A 15,153-nucleotide genomic window follows, 5' to 3' on the forward strand; every position below is an offset into this window, starting at 1 on the left:
ATCGTCCAGCAAAATTTATTATCGTCCCAGGCCTACTGTGATGGGAGTCAAAACCTCAGTCGTGTCACATCCATCATGCAAATATTCCCCAATGAAACATGTGGGAACTAAGCCAGATGTGTGACCTCGTGGCGCAACGGTAGCGCGTCTGACTCCAGATCAGAAGGTTGCGTGTTCAAATCACGTCGGGGTCAGTTATTTAAGCTTCTCTTCTATCCTGTGACATGCAAATACATCAGTTACATCAATAAGGCACTTGTCAGATGAAAAAAAAACAGTCTTTGATAGACCCTCATACTGTATCAAGATAACATTCAGCCCAACATCCCTTATTTTCAAACACATGAACCTGTAGATTTCCTTTCCATTTTAACTTTGACAAATAAAAAGTCAAAGACTCGGTCAGCTCACAACTGATGATATCCAACATGCAAACATTCCTCAATGAAACAGGTGGGTGCAATGTGTGACCTTGTGGCGCAACGGTAGCGCGTCTGACTCCAGATCAGAAGGTTGCGTGTTCAAATCACGTCAGGGTCAGAACTTTAAGTTTCAGCTCTGGTCTGTGACATACAACTCCATCATGGCTAATAGAAATCACAATGGCTTGTAAAGCAATGACTTAAGATCCTCCTGCATCAAATACCTTACTCATGCCAAAACCAAACCATCAAATCAAGATGATATTCATGCCCTCATCCTTGAACTTCTACTACATAAAACAATGGACATCATCCTTTCCATTTGAACTGAGACTGAGGTCAAAGATCCAATTGTTGCAAGCCTGAGATTCACTGACCCACAACTGATTTTGCCTTGTCAAAAACTTTATGAACAGAAGTCCCTTTGGTCAGACTGTTGATTGATTTAGTTCATTCTGAATGTCATATATGAAAATTGTCATATAGGAAACCTGCCATATGTGACCTCGTGGCGCAACGGTAGCGCGTCTGACTCCAGATCAGAAGGTTGCGTGTTCAAATCACGTCGGGGTCAGAAATTTAAGTTTCTCTCCTATCCTGCAAATACATCAGTAAGGTACTTATCAGATACAAATAGAACACACCACTCTTTGATAGACCCTCAAAGGAAGGCATCTTCCTCCTTGATCCCCAAACACCTGAATCATTAGATATCCTTTCTCTTTTGACTGTGATCAAAGTCAAAACCTCTGTCAAGTCACAGCTGATGAAATCCAACATGCAAATATTCCCCAATGAAACATGTGGGAACAAAGCCAGAGGTGTGACCTTGTGGCGCAACGGTAGCGCGTCTGACTCCAGATCAGAAGGTTGCGTGTTCAAATCACGTCAGGGTCAATAATTCAGTTTAAGCTCCAGTCTGTGACATGCAACTACATCAAGGAGGTTCTTGGCTTCAAGGCTTGTGAAGGAATGAATAAGATCCTCCTGCACCAAATACCGTACTCACCGATAATATTCATGCCATCATCCTTGAGCTTTGACCACGTGCAACAACAGACATCATCTTTTCCATTTGAATTGTGACTGCAGCAAACGTTTCATTATTTCAAACCAAAGATGCTGTGAGATGTAAATATATCAGTAAGGAACTTATCAGAGAAAAAACACACACAACAGTCTTCGATAGACCCTAGAAGATAACATTCAGCCCATTGTCCCTGATCTTCAACCACATGCATCAACAGACATCATTTCCATTTTGACTGTGATGAAAGTCAAAGCTCTAGTCAAGTCACACAACAGATGAAATCCAACATGCAAACATTCCCCAGTGAAACATGTGGGAAGAAGGCCAGGCATGTGACCTTGTGGCGCAACGGTAGCGCGTCTGACTCCAGATCAGAAGGTTGCGTGTTCAAATCACGTCAGGGTCAATACTTTAAGTTTGTTCTCTGGCCTGTGACATGCAAAACTCCATCAAGGAGGTTCATGGCTGATGAAAATCACAATGGCTTGTGATAAAATGACTAAGATGTTCCTTCACCAAATTCCTTACTCATGCCAATAACTCAAATCAAGATGATATTCATGCCTTCCCCCTTGAGCTTTAACCACATGCAATAATAGACATCGCCTTTTTCATGACTGCAGTTAAACCATCCATTGTTGCAAACCCACGATTCATTAACCTGCAACTGATTTTATCAAACACTCTGTAGACAGATGTCCCTTTGGTCAAACCCTTGATCGTTCTTGTAAATGCTGAATGTCATGCAGGAAATAACATGTGACCTCAATGAAGTTTAACATGTAAAAATGACTATGCTGAACTATGTGTGAAGTAAGCCATGTGTGTGACCTCGTGGCGCAACGGTAGCGCGTCTGACTCCAGATCAGAAGGTTGCGTGTTCAAATCACGTCGGGGTCAAAGCTTTGACTTTAATCTCTGGCCTGGTCTGAGGTTCTTGCCTGACAAAAATTGCAATGACCAAGCTTCTCATTCACCCAAATTCCTTACTCTTCTTTGAGCTTCAAATAACAACAATGAAGACATCATCTTTTCCATTTTAATTGAGACTGAAGTCACTCACAGCTAAGTTTGTTGTTGTGTTTGTGATCTCTTGATGTCATATCTTAACACAGTTCTATGGACCTCGTGGCGCAACGGTAGCGCGTCTGACTCCAGATCAGAAGGTTGCGTGTTCAAATCACGTCGGGGTCACTAATTTAAGAGTCCTACACCAGCATCAATGACATCTTCACAAAAGCTTCTCGTCAAGTCACAGAGCTGCTCAAGACCTGAGGTAACATTCATACCATCATCAGGGCCATAGCTGACTGTAAGTCTCAACTGTATAAAGGACAGATGATGACTGGTTCACACATCTCCATCAATGTGTCAAACAGCAGTCTCAGTAAAAGGGCCCTTGAAACAGGCACAAAATAATTATATTTACCACAATTAAACAAAGAGCTCTAAATTATATTTGCTGTCAATTTTATATTGGTCCCGCAGGTTTTCATCATGAATAACCGGGCACCTCTGCCCATTTCTGGAGGCTTTCATAACTGTCTCTCTGAAGAATACCCTTTCAAAACAAACACACCTCGGAGCAATGCAACATCACGTGCAGTGCACTGGCTCTGTTGACCGGCTTCTAACGGTTCAGGCTAATGATTAGCAGGATTATCTGAACCAGTGGGTCATGATAGCAAAGTGGAGTCCTAACCAACATAAAGCTGTGGCTTGGCTGGGATAGGGAAACAAAAGTTCAAAAACCTTACGACTGATATGACCGCATGGTCAAACTACCATATCAAAAATACTGAAGGACAAACACAAACACACATATTGCTACTTAACCAGCAGTTCACTGTGTACTTCCTGCCACAGTGTGTCAAATCCTAGTGGATCTGTAAATTATTTGACAGCAAAAGGGATTTTTTGTTATGACTCCATGACTGGTAGATAAATAAAGCAAAGCCATGAAGGAAAAAAATGTGTATCAACTATTAAAACCACATCATCGGTGGAAACAGAAACTGACCCTGACCCAGAAAACACCAACGTATGTATGTGGAGCAGGAAAACCAGGCACGCAACAGCTTGGCATGACCATGGCACATTTAGACATTAGCAGTTACCATGATGGCACACTGCCCGCTGCCTGCGTGTGTTCCTGTGTTTGGCAGCAACGACCAGGAATCCTCCCAGCTTTGAGTGCAACACTCAAGCCTGGGGATTTCAACCCAGCATCCAGAGTGGATGATGTTTTACCCTCTGCAGGCACAAGTCTTTGCATGCATACATGTGCCCTCCCTCCCGCTGAGATACATGCCAGTCATCTTACCTTTACCATGACTCCCTGATTGGGAAAGATAGGGAACCTAAAGAGCCTCACGGTGCAGGAAGTGTAAAGCCGTCTGCACATTCACCATCAAATTTAATATTGTCATTAAATCCAATATTTGGTGACATCATTTGCAGGCTGTGTACTATGTAAAATCTCCAACCCACAGACATTGGCAGGCACTTGATGCTCTGTGAGGCCTGTACTTACAGCCACCATCACTTCCTGCTTGTTGTGGGGTTGTTGCCAGGTCAAGCAGCTTTAACAGTCAAAACATCAAACATCCCAATGTTTGGCCGTGAAAAACAGTGCTTGCCTGTCAGCGTGTTTAGGATAATTGTGCTTTGCTCTCCACCCTAACTCTCCTGCGCCGCTCACCAAACACCTTTAAAACTCAAAGTGGCCACTTTACTCTAATAGTCGCTGAATCATTCACTCTCCATAACAACGGTGACCCCCTCTGTGTGTTTCTACACTGATTGAACGATACCCATATTAAACAGAAACCACTTCGTCGCCACTCTATACTTCTATGGAGATGCTGTTACAACTATCAACAGGAAATTGCAGGCAGATTTGAACTGTGCGTCAAAGCTCTAGTCATGTCACACAACAGACGACAGCCAACATGCAAACATTCCCCAGTGAAACATGTGGGAAGAAGGGCAGACATGTGACCTTGTGGCGCAACGGTAGCGCGTCTGACTCCAGATCAGAAGGTTGCGTGTTCAAATCACGTCAGGGTCAATACTTTAAGTTTGTTCTCTGGCCTGTGACATGCAACTACATCAAGGAGGTTCATGGCTGATGAAAATCACAATGGCTTGTGATAAAATGACTAAGATGCTCCTTCATCAAATTCCGTACTCATGCCAATAACTCAAATCAAGATGATATTCATGCCTTCCCCCTTGAGCTTTAACCACATGCAATAATAGACATCGCCTTTTTCGTCTGTTTTATTCAAGCACCACTACATGCTTACTTGTGCAGGCACTGTCTGCAGAAACAACATGAAGACCTTTCTCTATTTAAATGTTAGTTACGAGCAAGACTCAAAACACAGAGTGAATCACTGCTTTAGATCTCAGTTGATTAGAGGGTGAGAGCTGATCCAAGTCTGACAGTTTGGGATTCAGTAATGATGTCCTGGTTCAGGTTTTGTTTCATTTTCAATTGACAGGATGCCCACACATGTAATCAGGATAAATAGTTAAGCTGTCACCATAGTAACAACAACAGCATGACAGGGTGTCACAAACTCAGTGACTCATATTGTACTGACTTTTTTGGTCTCGGGTCAGTTTCGGACAGAAAAACCATAATGCCTGTTGGGTTTGGGTTTGGTTTGGTTTGGTTTGGTTTGGTCTCTTCTCTCTTGGACTTTGGTTTGGACAGAAATATGCATCCCAAGCTGCATCTTTTCTGAATGTTTTGTCAAACTTCAACTCCAGTGAGTGATGTTTTATCCCAAGACTGACAGGCAATTAGCATGAAAGCGTGGACCGAGCACCGAGTCGACCAGTAGGAGAAGAAGTTAAGTATCAAGATACAGGAGAGGGAGAACAAAGGATAGAAAACAACAAAAGGATGAAAGGTTATTGAGTCCTTCTCCTCTTCCTGCCCCCTGCGCTGTACCCTGCTGTGGTAGAAATGAACCCTTAAAAAAAAAAATCACTTCTGCTTGACCACAGTTGAACCATAAACCTACTCGTACTCAGTTACCATCAATCACATTATATCCCATCATCGCACAGGGCCGCGGCGCTCCACAGTCCGCTCACATGATAATCCCCTCAATTACCGTCATATTCCCATTCACATACAGCAGCTCCTCTTCATTACATAACCAGAGCTGCTGAGTGTAGTGAGCTAATGAGCACTGACAGCCCTTCCAAAGGTACTTCCCACTTTGTCTCTGCACTGTGTTTCTCTATAGCTGCTCTACACACACACACACACACACACACACACACACACACACACACACACACACACACACACACACACACTCGTGCTCGGTCCTCACTGAGAATAGACGAGGATTAAAAACTTGAGCCGTACTTCCACTGAATACTAACAAGTCCTGACAAATGGTGCTTTATAGATACAAAACACACAGTTAAAAACTTTCTAAATTGCAAAGCTGCATGTTCCATTTATAAAAACGGCCTCCAGCCTGCGTTTCACTGCAGAAACAGATGTAGCTCTCTTCTGTTTTTCAGGCCTTTTTGTCATCCACCTTCCCAACAAATCAATATCAATTTGATGCTCGAAACATGTTACAAACAGATGCTCGGTTGCTTAAATTTGCCCTGCAGCAGAGACGTGCGTATCCTGACTGGATGTTACTCAATAGCCAGTTTGCTTTGAACTGACAAGGAGCTGGGGATACTGGGAGCCTCGGGACAGGGGGGTGGGAAGGTCAGGGACACATGGACTTCCAGGTATAAGTGTGAGTGTGATAGCCTTGGATCCAAGGAGCTGAAGTCCAGATCCCTCTACTACAGGCTAATTTAAAGTGCAGCAAACATGGAGCCATAAGAGAAACCTTTATGGCCCTGTTGTCATGCTCTGTTACACAACTCTGAATCAACAGTGATTAACAGAAAAACATGATTCACAGCTGATTACTAGGTGTCCACCCAGGAATAAAAACCTAGGAGGGAGATAATGACACAATTAGGATTGAGCAAGTTACATATGAAGAACTGTTATTTTAAATCAATAGTTTGCATAAAGGCTGCCAGCCAATGCATTACACAGCCACTGTTTTACATAGTAACCAGTAGAGACAACAGTGCACAGCCTGTGCTATAAATACCTGCACTCAGCATTCCCAGATTTCATCAAGACAAAGGAGTCCACATGTTACTTTACCTTAGCTCAACAGTTATTTTCATTATTTCCACAGTGGACATTTAACTCCCTATTAAATCAGCGGCTGAGCTTTTACCACTCTGTGATGTCATGTGCATGTGGATGGACTATAAAGAGAAATAAATCATGACTTCATGGACTTGTCTTCAGCCATCCACCAGGAACCAGAGGACACATGCTCATCATATGCTGCTCTGAAGAAAAAAAAGAGAGTTTAAAAATGGAAAAAATGCAATAGTTTTTTCCTGTAACCGTTTTGTCCCCTAAAGATATTCTGCATGACAGCTTGACGAGGCCGTGACGTGTCTGCGAGTCTGAATTTGTGGAATTCTGGAAGGAAAAATGGCAATTATGCACTTTAACCTACATTTAGTAACTGTGGGAAAGTAGAAGATAAATAGGATCTGGAGATGCAGAGTTTAGAGCTCCGGAGTCAGAGCCACAAATTACGGATCCATCCAGCGACTGTGACTGTGTTTGAGCGTTCCTTTGTTTTATGTCTCCGCCGGTTGCACCAGATGTGGGTGAAACCAGACGGTCTGAGAATGAGTAAAAGATCCGAGCCTCCCAGTCGCGTCCATGTGGTGCTCCGTGTGCCAACAGGACAGGCCGCAAAATAACATCCTCACATTGCTGCTGCTTACATGACTACAGCGCGGTAGATATAGTCAGTGATTGCTCGACCGGCCGCAGGGCTAAAAACAACAGCCAGGTCAGGAGAAAGGCAGAGATGAGGAGCATGAAAAGCCATTTAGCATGAATCCTTCATGACTGTGAATACCGGCGTGGACCAGATTGACTCTGAAGTAAATGGTGCTTGAGTGGGTGATTGATGCGCACTTCCTGGTCCCACTGAGGCTGTGATGAAGCCTTCGAGTGTCCCCAGAGAAGATCAGGTGCTCTTGAGTCTGATTGTGTTCAGCCAATTCAGCACAGCGCAGCTCAGATTCAGAGAAGTGAATACATCTATTTAACTTCACACACAGCTGATATTAGAGGCTACTGAGAGCAACGGGTGCAACAATAAAAGGTATTGCCACAAGCTGAGCCATACAATGCAGTCCAAAAAAAAGTCTTCAGTGCCGTGTGCAATCATTAAATCGATGGGGGCTAAAGGAGGGTGAGACATGCAACCGAGCCGTCCAATCACAGCTGTTGTGGTCCGTTACTGCAACACATAGTCATATATCCAGGGAGTTACACATCATTCAGGCCACAGTATACATTCCTAAGATTTGACATACGAGTATAAACTGGCCTTAAGAAAACACATGAAGCTGCGTTCACTCACTGCACAGCCTTTGCATCATTCGTTACCCTATGTGCTTTTTTTTTCATACATGTCTCAACATGACGACCATACATCATATAGATTCTCAAATTCACTTCCTCGGAAACCTCTGAGTTGTGGCTTTCACTTTCATGCAGCCGTCTGGGGTGAGTTATGTCTCATTTACACACTTTTTACTGTCAGATTTGAGCTTTCAAACTCATACTGAGTGACAATGTACTGGCATGTCATGGGATGTAATAGTGCAACGTCTTTTAGGACACTAGTAGTTTTTTATTACATTGTAAATGCAGCTATAAAAACAACTTTTGCTGTTTTAAATAAAGGTTTAATGCACTTATGCATCGCTGTCAGCTGCAGGAATATTCATAAACCTCCCGTGACCTGTGTTGTGTGATTATGTCTTCCTGCAGTCCAAAGGTCTTGGCTGGCCGGCGTTACAGTAGTTAGCTGACCCAGAGCCAAGTGTCCTCCAGAGGGGAAAGCCTACACTTCTCCACTTACAGTACCACTGCATAAATCAATGGACCAGTCGCCTCCATTCTGCTGAACCATGGAAAACTATCAAGCGCCGGTAAACAAAGGAGTGAAAGCGTGAGTGTGTGTGTGACTGCTGGTGTGTGTCTAAGGAGGAAGTGCTCTTCAGGAATGAGTGTGAATGTTGACCTAGTTCGTCACTGTTTGCCCTCAGTGGAAGAATCTACTGAGCAACACTGAATATGCATCTCCACTAAGGTGTTTTAACTATCGCTATGGAAATGAGCATACAGGTGTAAAATGAAAAAAAGCATGGGATTTGTGGTCTTAAATTTGACATGTTTCAAATTTGTATTAAATTCATAATAACAAACTTTCTCAGTGTAGTTTTACATCCCCTCACTCCGGAGCTGGAGTAACAGTGACAGGTCAGTGAGCCAATCAGAAGAGAGGAGGTTCTGGCTCTTTTCTCTGATTGGCAGACTGTTTTCTTAGTAACTGAATAATAATACAGGCTAATAGCTTTTGAGTCTGTAAAACACTCAGAGAAACAAACTCCTGCAAGATTGGATGGTTTTTTTCCAGGTGGGTGTGCCTTTTGTTGTGACATCACATAGTTACAGGAAGTCCTGACAGCTGGTTTTAAGGTTCAGTTTCCAAATACAGGCTGTGTGCATTTCTCTGCGGACTGAGGCTTTGATACTTTCACAGTATTAATATAGAACCTAGAGCTGCTTCATAATCAAAGAGGACACGGAAATCCATCTTTATACAACATGAGCCCTTTAAAGTGCTGAATCTCTGGCAATACACTAAATCCACCTTCACTACTCCATCCCTCTAAATCTCCCTGACACCTGTCCAAGTCTTACTGTAAGCCACATACTGTCTGGAAAGGAGAAATTGAAAGTTTTCCAGAACAGTTTAAAGATATAACTTGCCGGCACAAGCACGGGTTATAAAAAAAGAAGAAGAATTAAAACCCTGAAGGAGACCGTGGCATTTAAGTGACTCCAATGGTGATACCACACGGAGCCGGAGAGGAGGAGAAAGTGCTGTCACCAACCATGGCAACAGTTCCCAAATTTAATTCATTCATTAGTCATTTAATGGGCTTTATAAGGCACAGCCACTGGAAACCCACAAAGGGAAAATTAATCTGTGTCCTCGTTCAGATTTGGCAAAGGAGTTTCACACAGTCACGCGTGGGTAGTCAGACTCATTCCACAGGCCTTCCACCACTTTTTCCATCAAACTGTACAACTGATATAAAAGACAAATGCATAACTAATAGTCATTATATATAGAAGCCAGTTTGCTCTTTTCATATACTCATTGTCTGGTTGCACCAGTGTTTTCACAGTGATGTTCCCAGCACACCTACACACTCACACCACCACCACCAGCAGCAGCACACTCCCACATTGCGCGGGTTATTTGGTTCCCATGTCACCCTCATTGCTCAATATACACTCTGAGAGTTTCTGTCAGTAGAACCAGTATACAGCTCTGGATCCAGAGCTTCCTCCACCTCCCTGTGCTCAGACCCAGATACACAAGGACAGAGGAAACTTGGCTCATCTGCTCCACAACTTCTTAGATTAGTTGTGGGAGGAAAAAAAAAAAAACACTAAAGCAGAACCACACCATATAGCCTGATCAGATGAGTGTTGTTGAGCATCTCCTCTGTTATAACAATGAAAACTTCCCCCTGTGTGTGTAGCCTATGCTGTGCTCCCCCACTCTCCCCCCTGGGGGTCCGGTTCCAGAGGGCAGCCGCTGGCTCTCCTCTGCCCACTCTCTCCCTCTTCCCAGCCCCGAGAAAAGCGCCATGTTGAGGCGCCAGTGTGGACGCGGTGTGGCTGCTCGGAGCGCAGCGGGTTATAGAAGGCTGTCTTACCTTCCCGATCGCCTTCTTGTACCTCATGGCCGCCTGTTCCACCAGGCTGTGGACTTTTATATTCCCATCTCCGCACGGAACGACCACCCGGGTCCTCCCGAAACACACCGTCACTTTCATTTCTCCCGATCGGCCGCGTTAATTCCAATGAGGAAAAAGCCGCGTCAAAACGACAATAACCATCCCCGGTGAGCCGAAGGCTGGAAGAAAAAATAAAAAATCAAACTAAAATCCCCAGCTGTTGTGAAGAGAAGTTGTCCTCGTGTCCTGGTCCTCCTCGGAGAGCAGAAGCCCAGCATTAGTTCCAGCAGCGGCAGCGCTGGGTGGCGTCCTGCCTGTGCCGTGTTGACTCACTTACAGAAACTTCCCAACAAAAAGCCTCTCCAGCGGGAGCGCACAACTGGACTGACACTGCGAGTGCGCCCACATGTTGGAGCAGGCACTAAGAATGTCTCCAGCAAACCGGCGCGGAGCAGGTTGGAGCTGCCGGAGAACTCACTGTCTGACACTCACTTTATTTACTGTCACTTCAAAACAAACACATGGGTTTGGATCAGTAGCTGTGCAGATGTGTGACAGGCTGCAACAAGGTGAAATGAAGAAACTTTAGGATTATTGTTGAAAAAAAGAAAAAATCTAAATCATATAAGTTTCCAGAGCAGAGTTTGGGACTATATGTCCTTATAATCATGGGACCAGTGCCAGACTAACCTACAACAGGCCTCCTGGGTGTGGGTGAGTTGTGGCCCCCTCAAGTTCTGACACACCCATTTTTCCCAGAGTCCCAAAAACCAGTTTCTAGTGCTCCTTTGCCTCAGGGTTAGTCGTATGTGTGAAAATGCATACACGCCTGAGTATGCTGGCATGAGCTGGTGTAAACGATTGCCGCCAACAACCCTGGTGTTTTCAAACTGAAATTGAGTGGCAGACTTTCCTGACTACACTGTTTTCAGGGTTTTAAAATTCTGGAGTCATGTGGACATATAGCCTCACAGGACCCTAAAGGTCTGTGCCCCCCTCTTGGGTAGTTGCTTTGTTGGCAATGCAGCTTCAGTTTGAGGAAACTCAGGGGTTTTCTCAAAGCACTGGGTCAAACAGCGGCCTGTCACTGAACCCGGTCCGCTGAGGATCATCGTGTCCTGATTTCTACCCGCTGCACAAACATCTCAGATGAGATTCCACTGAAGTCAGACAACTTTTATCAGATGGAGATTCTTGACTTCTGGAGTAACGGTTGGATAAGTCTCGGAAACACGATCCTGGCTCAGGTTGTATATTGCAGCAAGCATTACACATTTATTAGCACACACTGTATCTGTGACTGTGACTGTAGCCAATGATTCAGACATAAGCAGATGTATTTCAACTGAAATGGATGAGACACAGTGAATATTGTCAAATGAGCTGCTGGCAATACACCGAACTCAGACCTGCATGGGAGTGAGCTGCACTTAACGCCACTGATAACAAAGCATATGTTAATATTATGCATATGTCTAAATTATTGAAGTGCAGTGCAGGATGAGAAATCAGCCCAAGGCCTGATCTACAGTGTGACCCAATTTACCGATAAAAGCTGCAACCTTTCTGTTGAGCTTCAGTCCCTGCAGCTCCTGTTCTTTATGAGGCGATGTCGTCCAAATGAGTGAACACAAACACAAAGTGCAAGATCTATGGTCAGATCTTTTCTCAACCACAGTATGTCAGTGCACGAGATGGAGTCTGACCACAACAACATGGATCAGTCTTTAAGTCTTAGCTGCTGTATGGAGGTACATGCAGTAGGTGTAACATGTACCAAGCAACATCTAATGCCAGAGATCAATGTGTATTGATATTGTGATGCGATGGTTGCTTATAATCTGACTCCAGATCAGATGGTTGCTTGTTTAAATCATGTTAAGGGTCAGGTATGCACCTGTAATTCAACTTCTACAGGAGTTACAAAGTGTAAATGCTGTCAACACTGTACTTTTACACTACTTTTACTCCCCCTAGTGGCCAATAGAAAGAAAAACACTGCCTTAAGGGTCTTGATGACCTGGAAGGCTTTGTCACACATGCGTTTTTATGAGCTATGACAAATGACAAAACACAGGGTATTTGTTCATTTTAGATGTTGTTTATCAGCTTAATTTTTTCTTTACACTTGAGAGAAGATGAACTATTCCACCAAACATCTCCTGTTGTGCTTGTGACAGTAAAATCCCAACTCATACTGAGCCTGAAAGCTCATGTATACACTCCTCCACTGTCATAGTAAGATGAGAGCGCAGCCTGAACTGTACATCCACTGCACATCAGGAATGCAGGGAGGTAGGGGAGGAGGAGTGAGACAGTCTTCCCCATATAAAAAGCTCTCAGTGTCTGTGTGTCAGTGTCTGGTCTTGTGTGTCACCGAACAACAATTCCCCTATATTTTCAAACCTATAAAAATAATTCAAATGTTTCACTTCTAGTATGCGGAGAGAGGAGCAGTGAGGAAGTGGTAAACAAAGCGAGCGTGTACCTGCGTCTCAGTGTGTGTTGTAACTGACGGAGGGTGTTACTTACTTCCCCCGGCAGACGTGCTCCAACACGGTCCCAGGAGTGGAGCAGGTCATTCCTGACACATCCCTCTGTCATCTCAGGGTTTACCTCACACCCGGAGCATTCAACACTACTGTCTTTACAGTACATTCATTCACTGCATATTTTTTGTGTTTACTTATCTTCATAGCCTTAGTAACACATCAATAGTGAGCTTGTGGACTTTTTGTGGAAAAAAACATGTACTAGGGACCAGAAAAGTGATTTACGACTGTCACACGGTTCCTCGGTTGTTTCACATTACGTCATATGTGTGTCATGCAGGAACATGCGCGTCAAGGGCTGAGCTGAGATCAGTAGGTACTGAGAACTTGGACAAAGATCACATTTGGATGAAGTCAGACATGCTAATAGACCAATAGGCCGTATCAACTCAATCTGAAGGCCACTCAAAACCAGTTGTATTAATTAAAGACATGTTTGGTTTGGATCCTCTGATCCAGATGAAGTCCACACAACCTCATCCAATGTATAAGATATGAATTGCAGCAGAGCCGTACTGTACTGTATCTGCCTCTTCAAGATCCAGTGTCTTAATATTTATTACATCATGATATTTGGACTGACTTCAATTTATGTGAGTCTGCACATGCAGATTCAGTGATTAGTTAATATTAGGAAATCCCACAGACTGAGCAGTGTCGTAGATAAGGAAGTCTGACATCTGATAGTCGTCAGTGTGATACAAGCAAAGACATGTGTAGGCTATGTATTAATATTTCCATAATGACTCACATTAGCAGCTATTTACAACAGCACCATTAATAACTCAATGTAATGCAAACCTACAGTCCAACCCTCAGTCTGTCTAATGTGTCCTGACATGGAAAATTAAGTAAAACACAAAACTGACAAGACTCAACAAACATTTTCATGTCCTACACTTGCACTGTTTTAACAATGAAAACTGAAGAGTCTCCACCTGCAGGCTGCAAGGAGGTACTGCTCCGGGTCCTGGTCCTGGTCCTGGTCCTGTCTCGTCTAATCTTCTTTGTTTGGACTGGAGCCTTTACTTGGTGTATTTGTGGCCATTGGGCCGAGTGTGAGGATGGTGTTAGTACAGCTTCAGCACTCTGATTTCATGGATTTGGAAATACAGCCAGTTGCTGCAAGGGAGATGAGAACCCATGGATGTGACATCGGTCAACAAGGGAATTGAACACACAACAGAAAGAGCTAATCCGACAGACACATGACTATCTCTCTCTCTCTGGACACTGACATGTAGGAGCTGTCAAACTGCCGGTGTGAATTTGTGTGTGTGTGAAGAGTCAGAGGAGTTAATGGATACCTCAGTGAATAATGCTATCGATTTTGAATTGGGAGGCCGCAGGTTTGAATCTCAGTCATGGCTAGTCTGCTTATGAATAGATGTAAAAAGTGTTTGCTGTAATGCACAGAGAGTGAGAAGAAGGTGGAAGGTGAGTGATGATCCTCTGTCTGAGGTCTGGAAATCTACCTGATGATTTTATCAATGAACTGTCAGTTTCATATTACCTTTTTTGCCCTGTGTTTTTCTGACCTTGTGGCGCAACGGTAGTGCGTCTGACTCCAGATCAGAAGGTTGCGTGTTCAAATCACGTCGGGGTCAAAACTTACATCTCTGTCCTGAGGAAAACAGCACTGTCAAGGAAGTTGTTGTTTGCTTGAAACTTAACAAAAGAACAATCAAATTATCTGAATGAACCAGTACGTGTCCTGTATGTCAGATGCACTTACAACTTCAAGTGTCTTACCCACACATGATCTTATCAAACTCATTGTCTGCACAAGATTCCTGTTTCAAACAATATTAACAGTAATTAAAGTCTTGTTTTATATTAAAATAAGCTCCATCAGTCCTACGGCTGGATAAACATGTTGAAATGTGGGAATATGTGAGGGTCATTTGTGATGTAAACCACCATTCTGTAGTCAAAGTAGACTAACACTGATGAATGACATGCTGTATCATTGCATGCTCATGTACGTAGGTAACGAGAACAGATTCATCACTCACAATGCCATATATTCCTTAGTGCATCTTTATATTTACAGGATCCCGTGTTTGCGTGACGATGGATGTGAAAAGATTTGACCCCGACGTGATTTGAACACGCAACCTTCTGATCTGGAGTCAGACGCGCTACCGTTGCGCCACGAGGTCCTGCACGGCGAGTGGGGGGCTACACGGGGATATTACACGCTCTGGACTATTACTATTTTATTGTTGTTCTATGATTATCCGGCTTTATTATTGTC

General features: G+C 43.7%; 1 protein-coding gene and 10 non-coding genes across 16 annotated transcripts in view; 9 read left to right on the plus strand and 2 right to left on the minus strand.

Annotated features, from left to right (window-relative positions):
* Positions 1–10,730, minus strand: part of LOC146966280 (partitioning defective 3 homolog) — a 372,282-nt gene extending 361,552 nt beyond the window's left edge. For 5 of the 6 annotated variants that reach the window (XM_085762582.1, XM_085762580.1, XM_085762578.1 and 2 more), the window contains exon 1: positions 10,324–10,695. In XM_085762582.1, coding sequence (XP_085618708.1) covers positions 10,324–10,443 — 120 coding nt within the window. In that variant the 5' untranslated portion in view covers positions 10,444–10,695. Of the gene's footprint in view, positions 1–10,323 lie in introns of all 6 variants that reach the window. The other variant, XM_085762581.1, reaches the window with a different exon arrangement.
* Positions 123–194, plus strand: trnaw-cca (transfer RNA tryptophan (anticodon CCA)). The gene has a single exon. It is a non-coding gene; the product is annotated as a tRNA-Trp (tRNA).
* On the plus strand, positions 469–540 carry trnaw-cca (transfer RNA tryptophan (anticodon CCA)). Its single transcript has one exon. It is a non-coding gene; the product is annotated as a tRNA-Trp (tRNA).
* trnaw-cca (transfer RNA tryptophan (anticodon CCA)) lies at positions 925–996 on the plus strand. Its single transcript has one exon. It is a non-coding gene; the product is annotated as a tRNA-Trp (tRNA).
* trnaw-cca (transfer RNA tryptophan (anticodon CCA)) lies at positions 1,248–1,319 on the plus strand. Its single transcript has one exon. It is a non-coding gene; the product is annotated as a tRNA-Trp (tRNA).
* trnaw-cca (transfer RNA tryptophan (anticodon CCA)) lies at positions 1,787–1,858 on the plus strand. Its single transcript has one exon. It is a non-coding gene; the product is annotated as a tRNA-Trp (tRNA).
* On the plus strand, positions 2,281–2,352 carry trnaw-cca (transfer RNA tryptophan (anticodon CCA)). The gene has a single exon. It is a non-coding gene; the product is annotated as a tRNA-Trp (tRNA).
* Positions 2,575–2,646, plus strand: trnaw-cca (transfer RNA tryptophan (anticodon CCA)). The gene has a single exon. It is a non-coding gene; the product is annotated as a tRNA-Trp (tRNA).
* Positions 4,451–4,522, plus strand: trnaw-cca (transfer RNA tryptophan (anticodon CCA)). The gene has a single exon. It is a non-coding gene; the product is annotated as a tRNA-Trp (tRNA).
* Positions 10,731–14,431: 3,701 nt separating the features above from the next.
* On the plus strand, positions 14,432–14,503 carry trnaw-cca (transfer RNA tryptophan (anticodon CCA)). The gene has a single exon. It is a non-coding gene; the product is annotated as a tRNA-Trp (tRNA).
* A 483-nt stretch (positions 14,504–14,986) lies between these two features.
* Positions 14,987–15,058, minus strand: trnaw-cca (transfer RNA tryptophan (anticodon CCA)). Its single transcript has one exon. It is a non-coding gene; the product is annotated as a tRNA-Trp (tRNA).
* Positions 15,059–15,153: the final 95 nt, after the last annotated feature.

This window comes from Trachurus japonicus, chromosome 20, assembly GCF_045865225.1.
Source record: "Trachurus japonicus isolate A0001 chromosome 20, Traja_1.0".
NCBI lineage: Eukaryota > Metazoa > Chordata > Actinopteri > Carangiformes > Carangidae > Trachurus > Trachurus japonicus.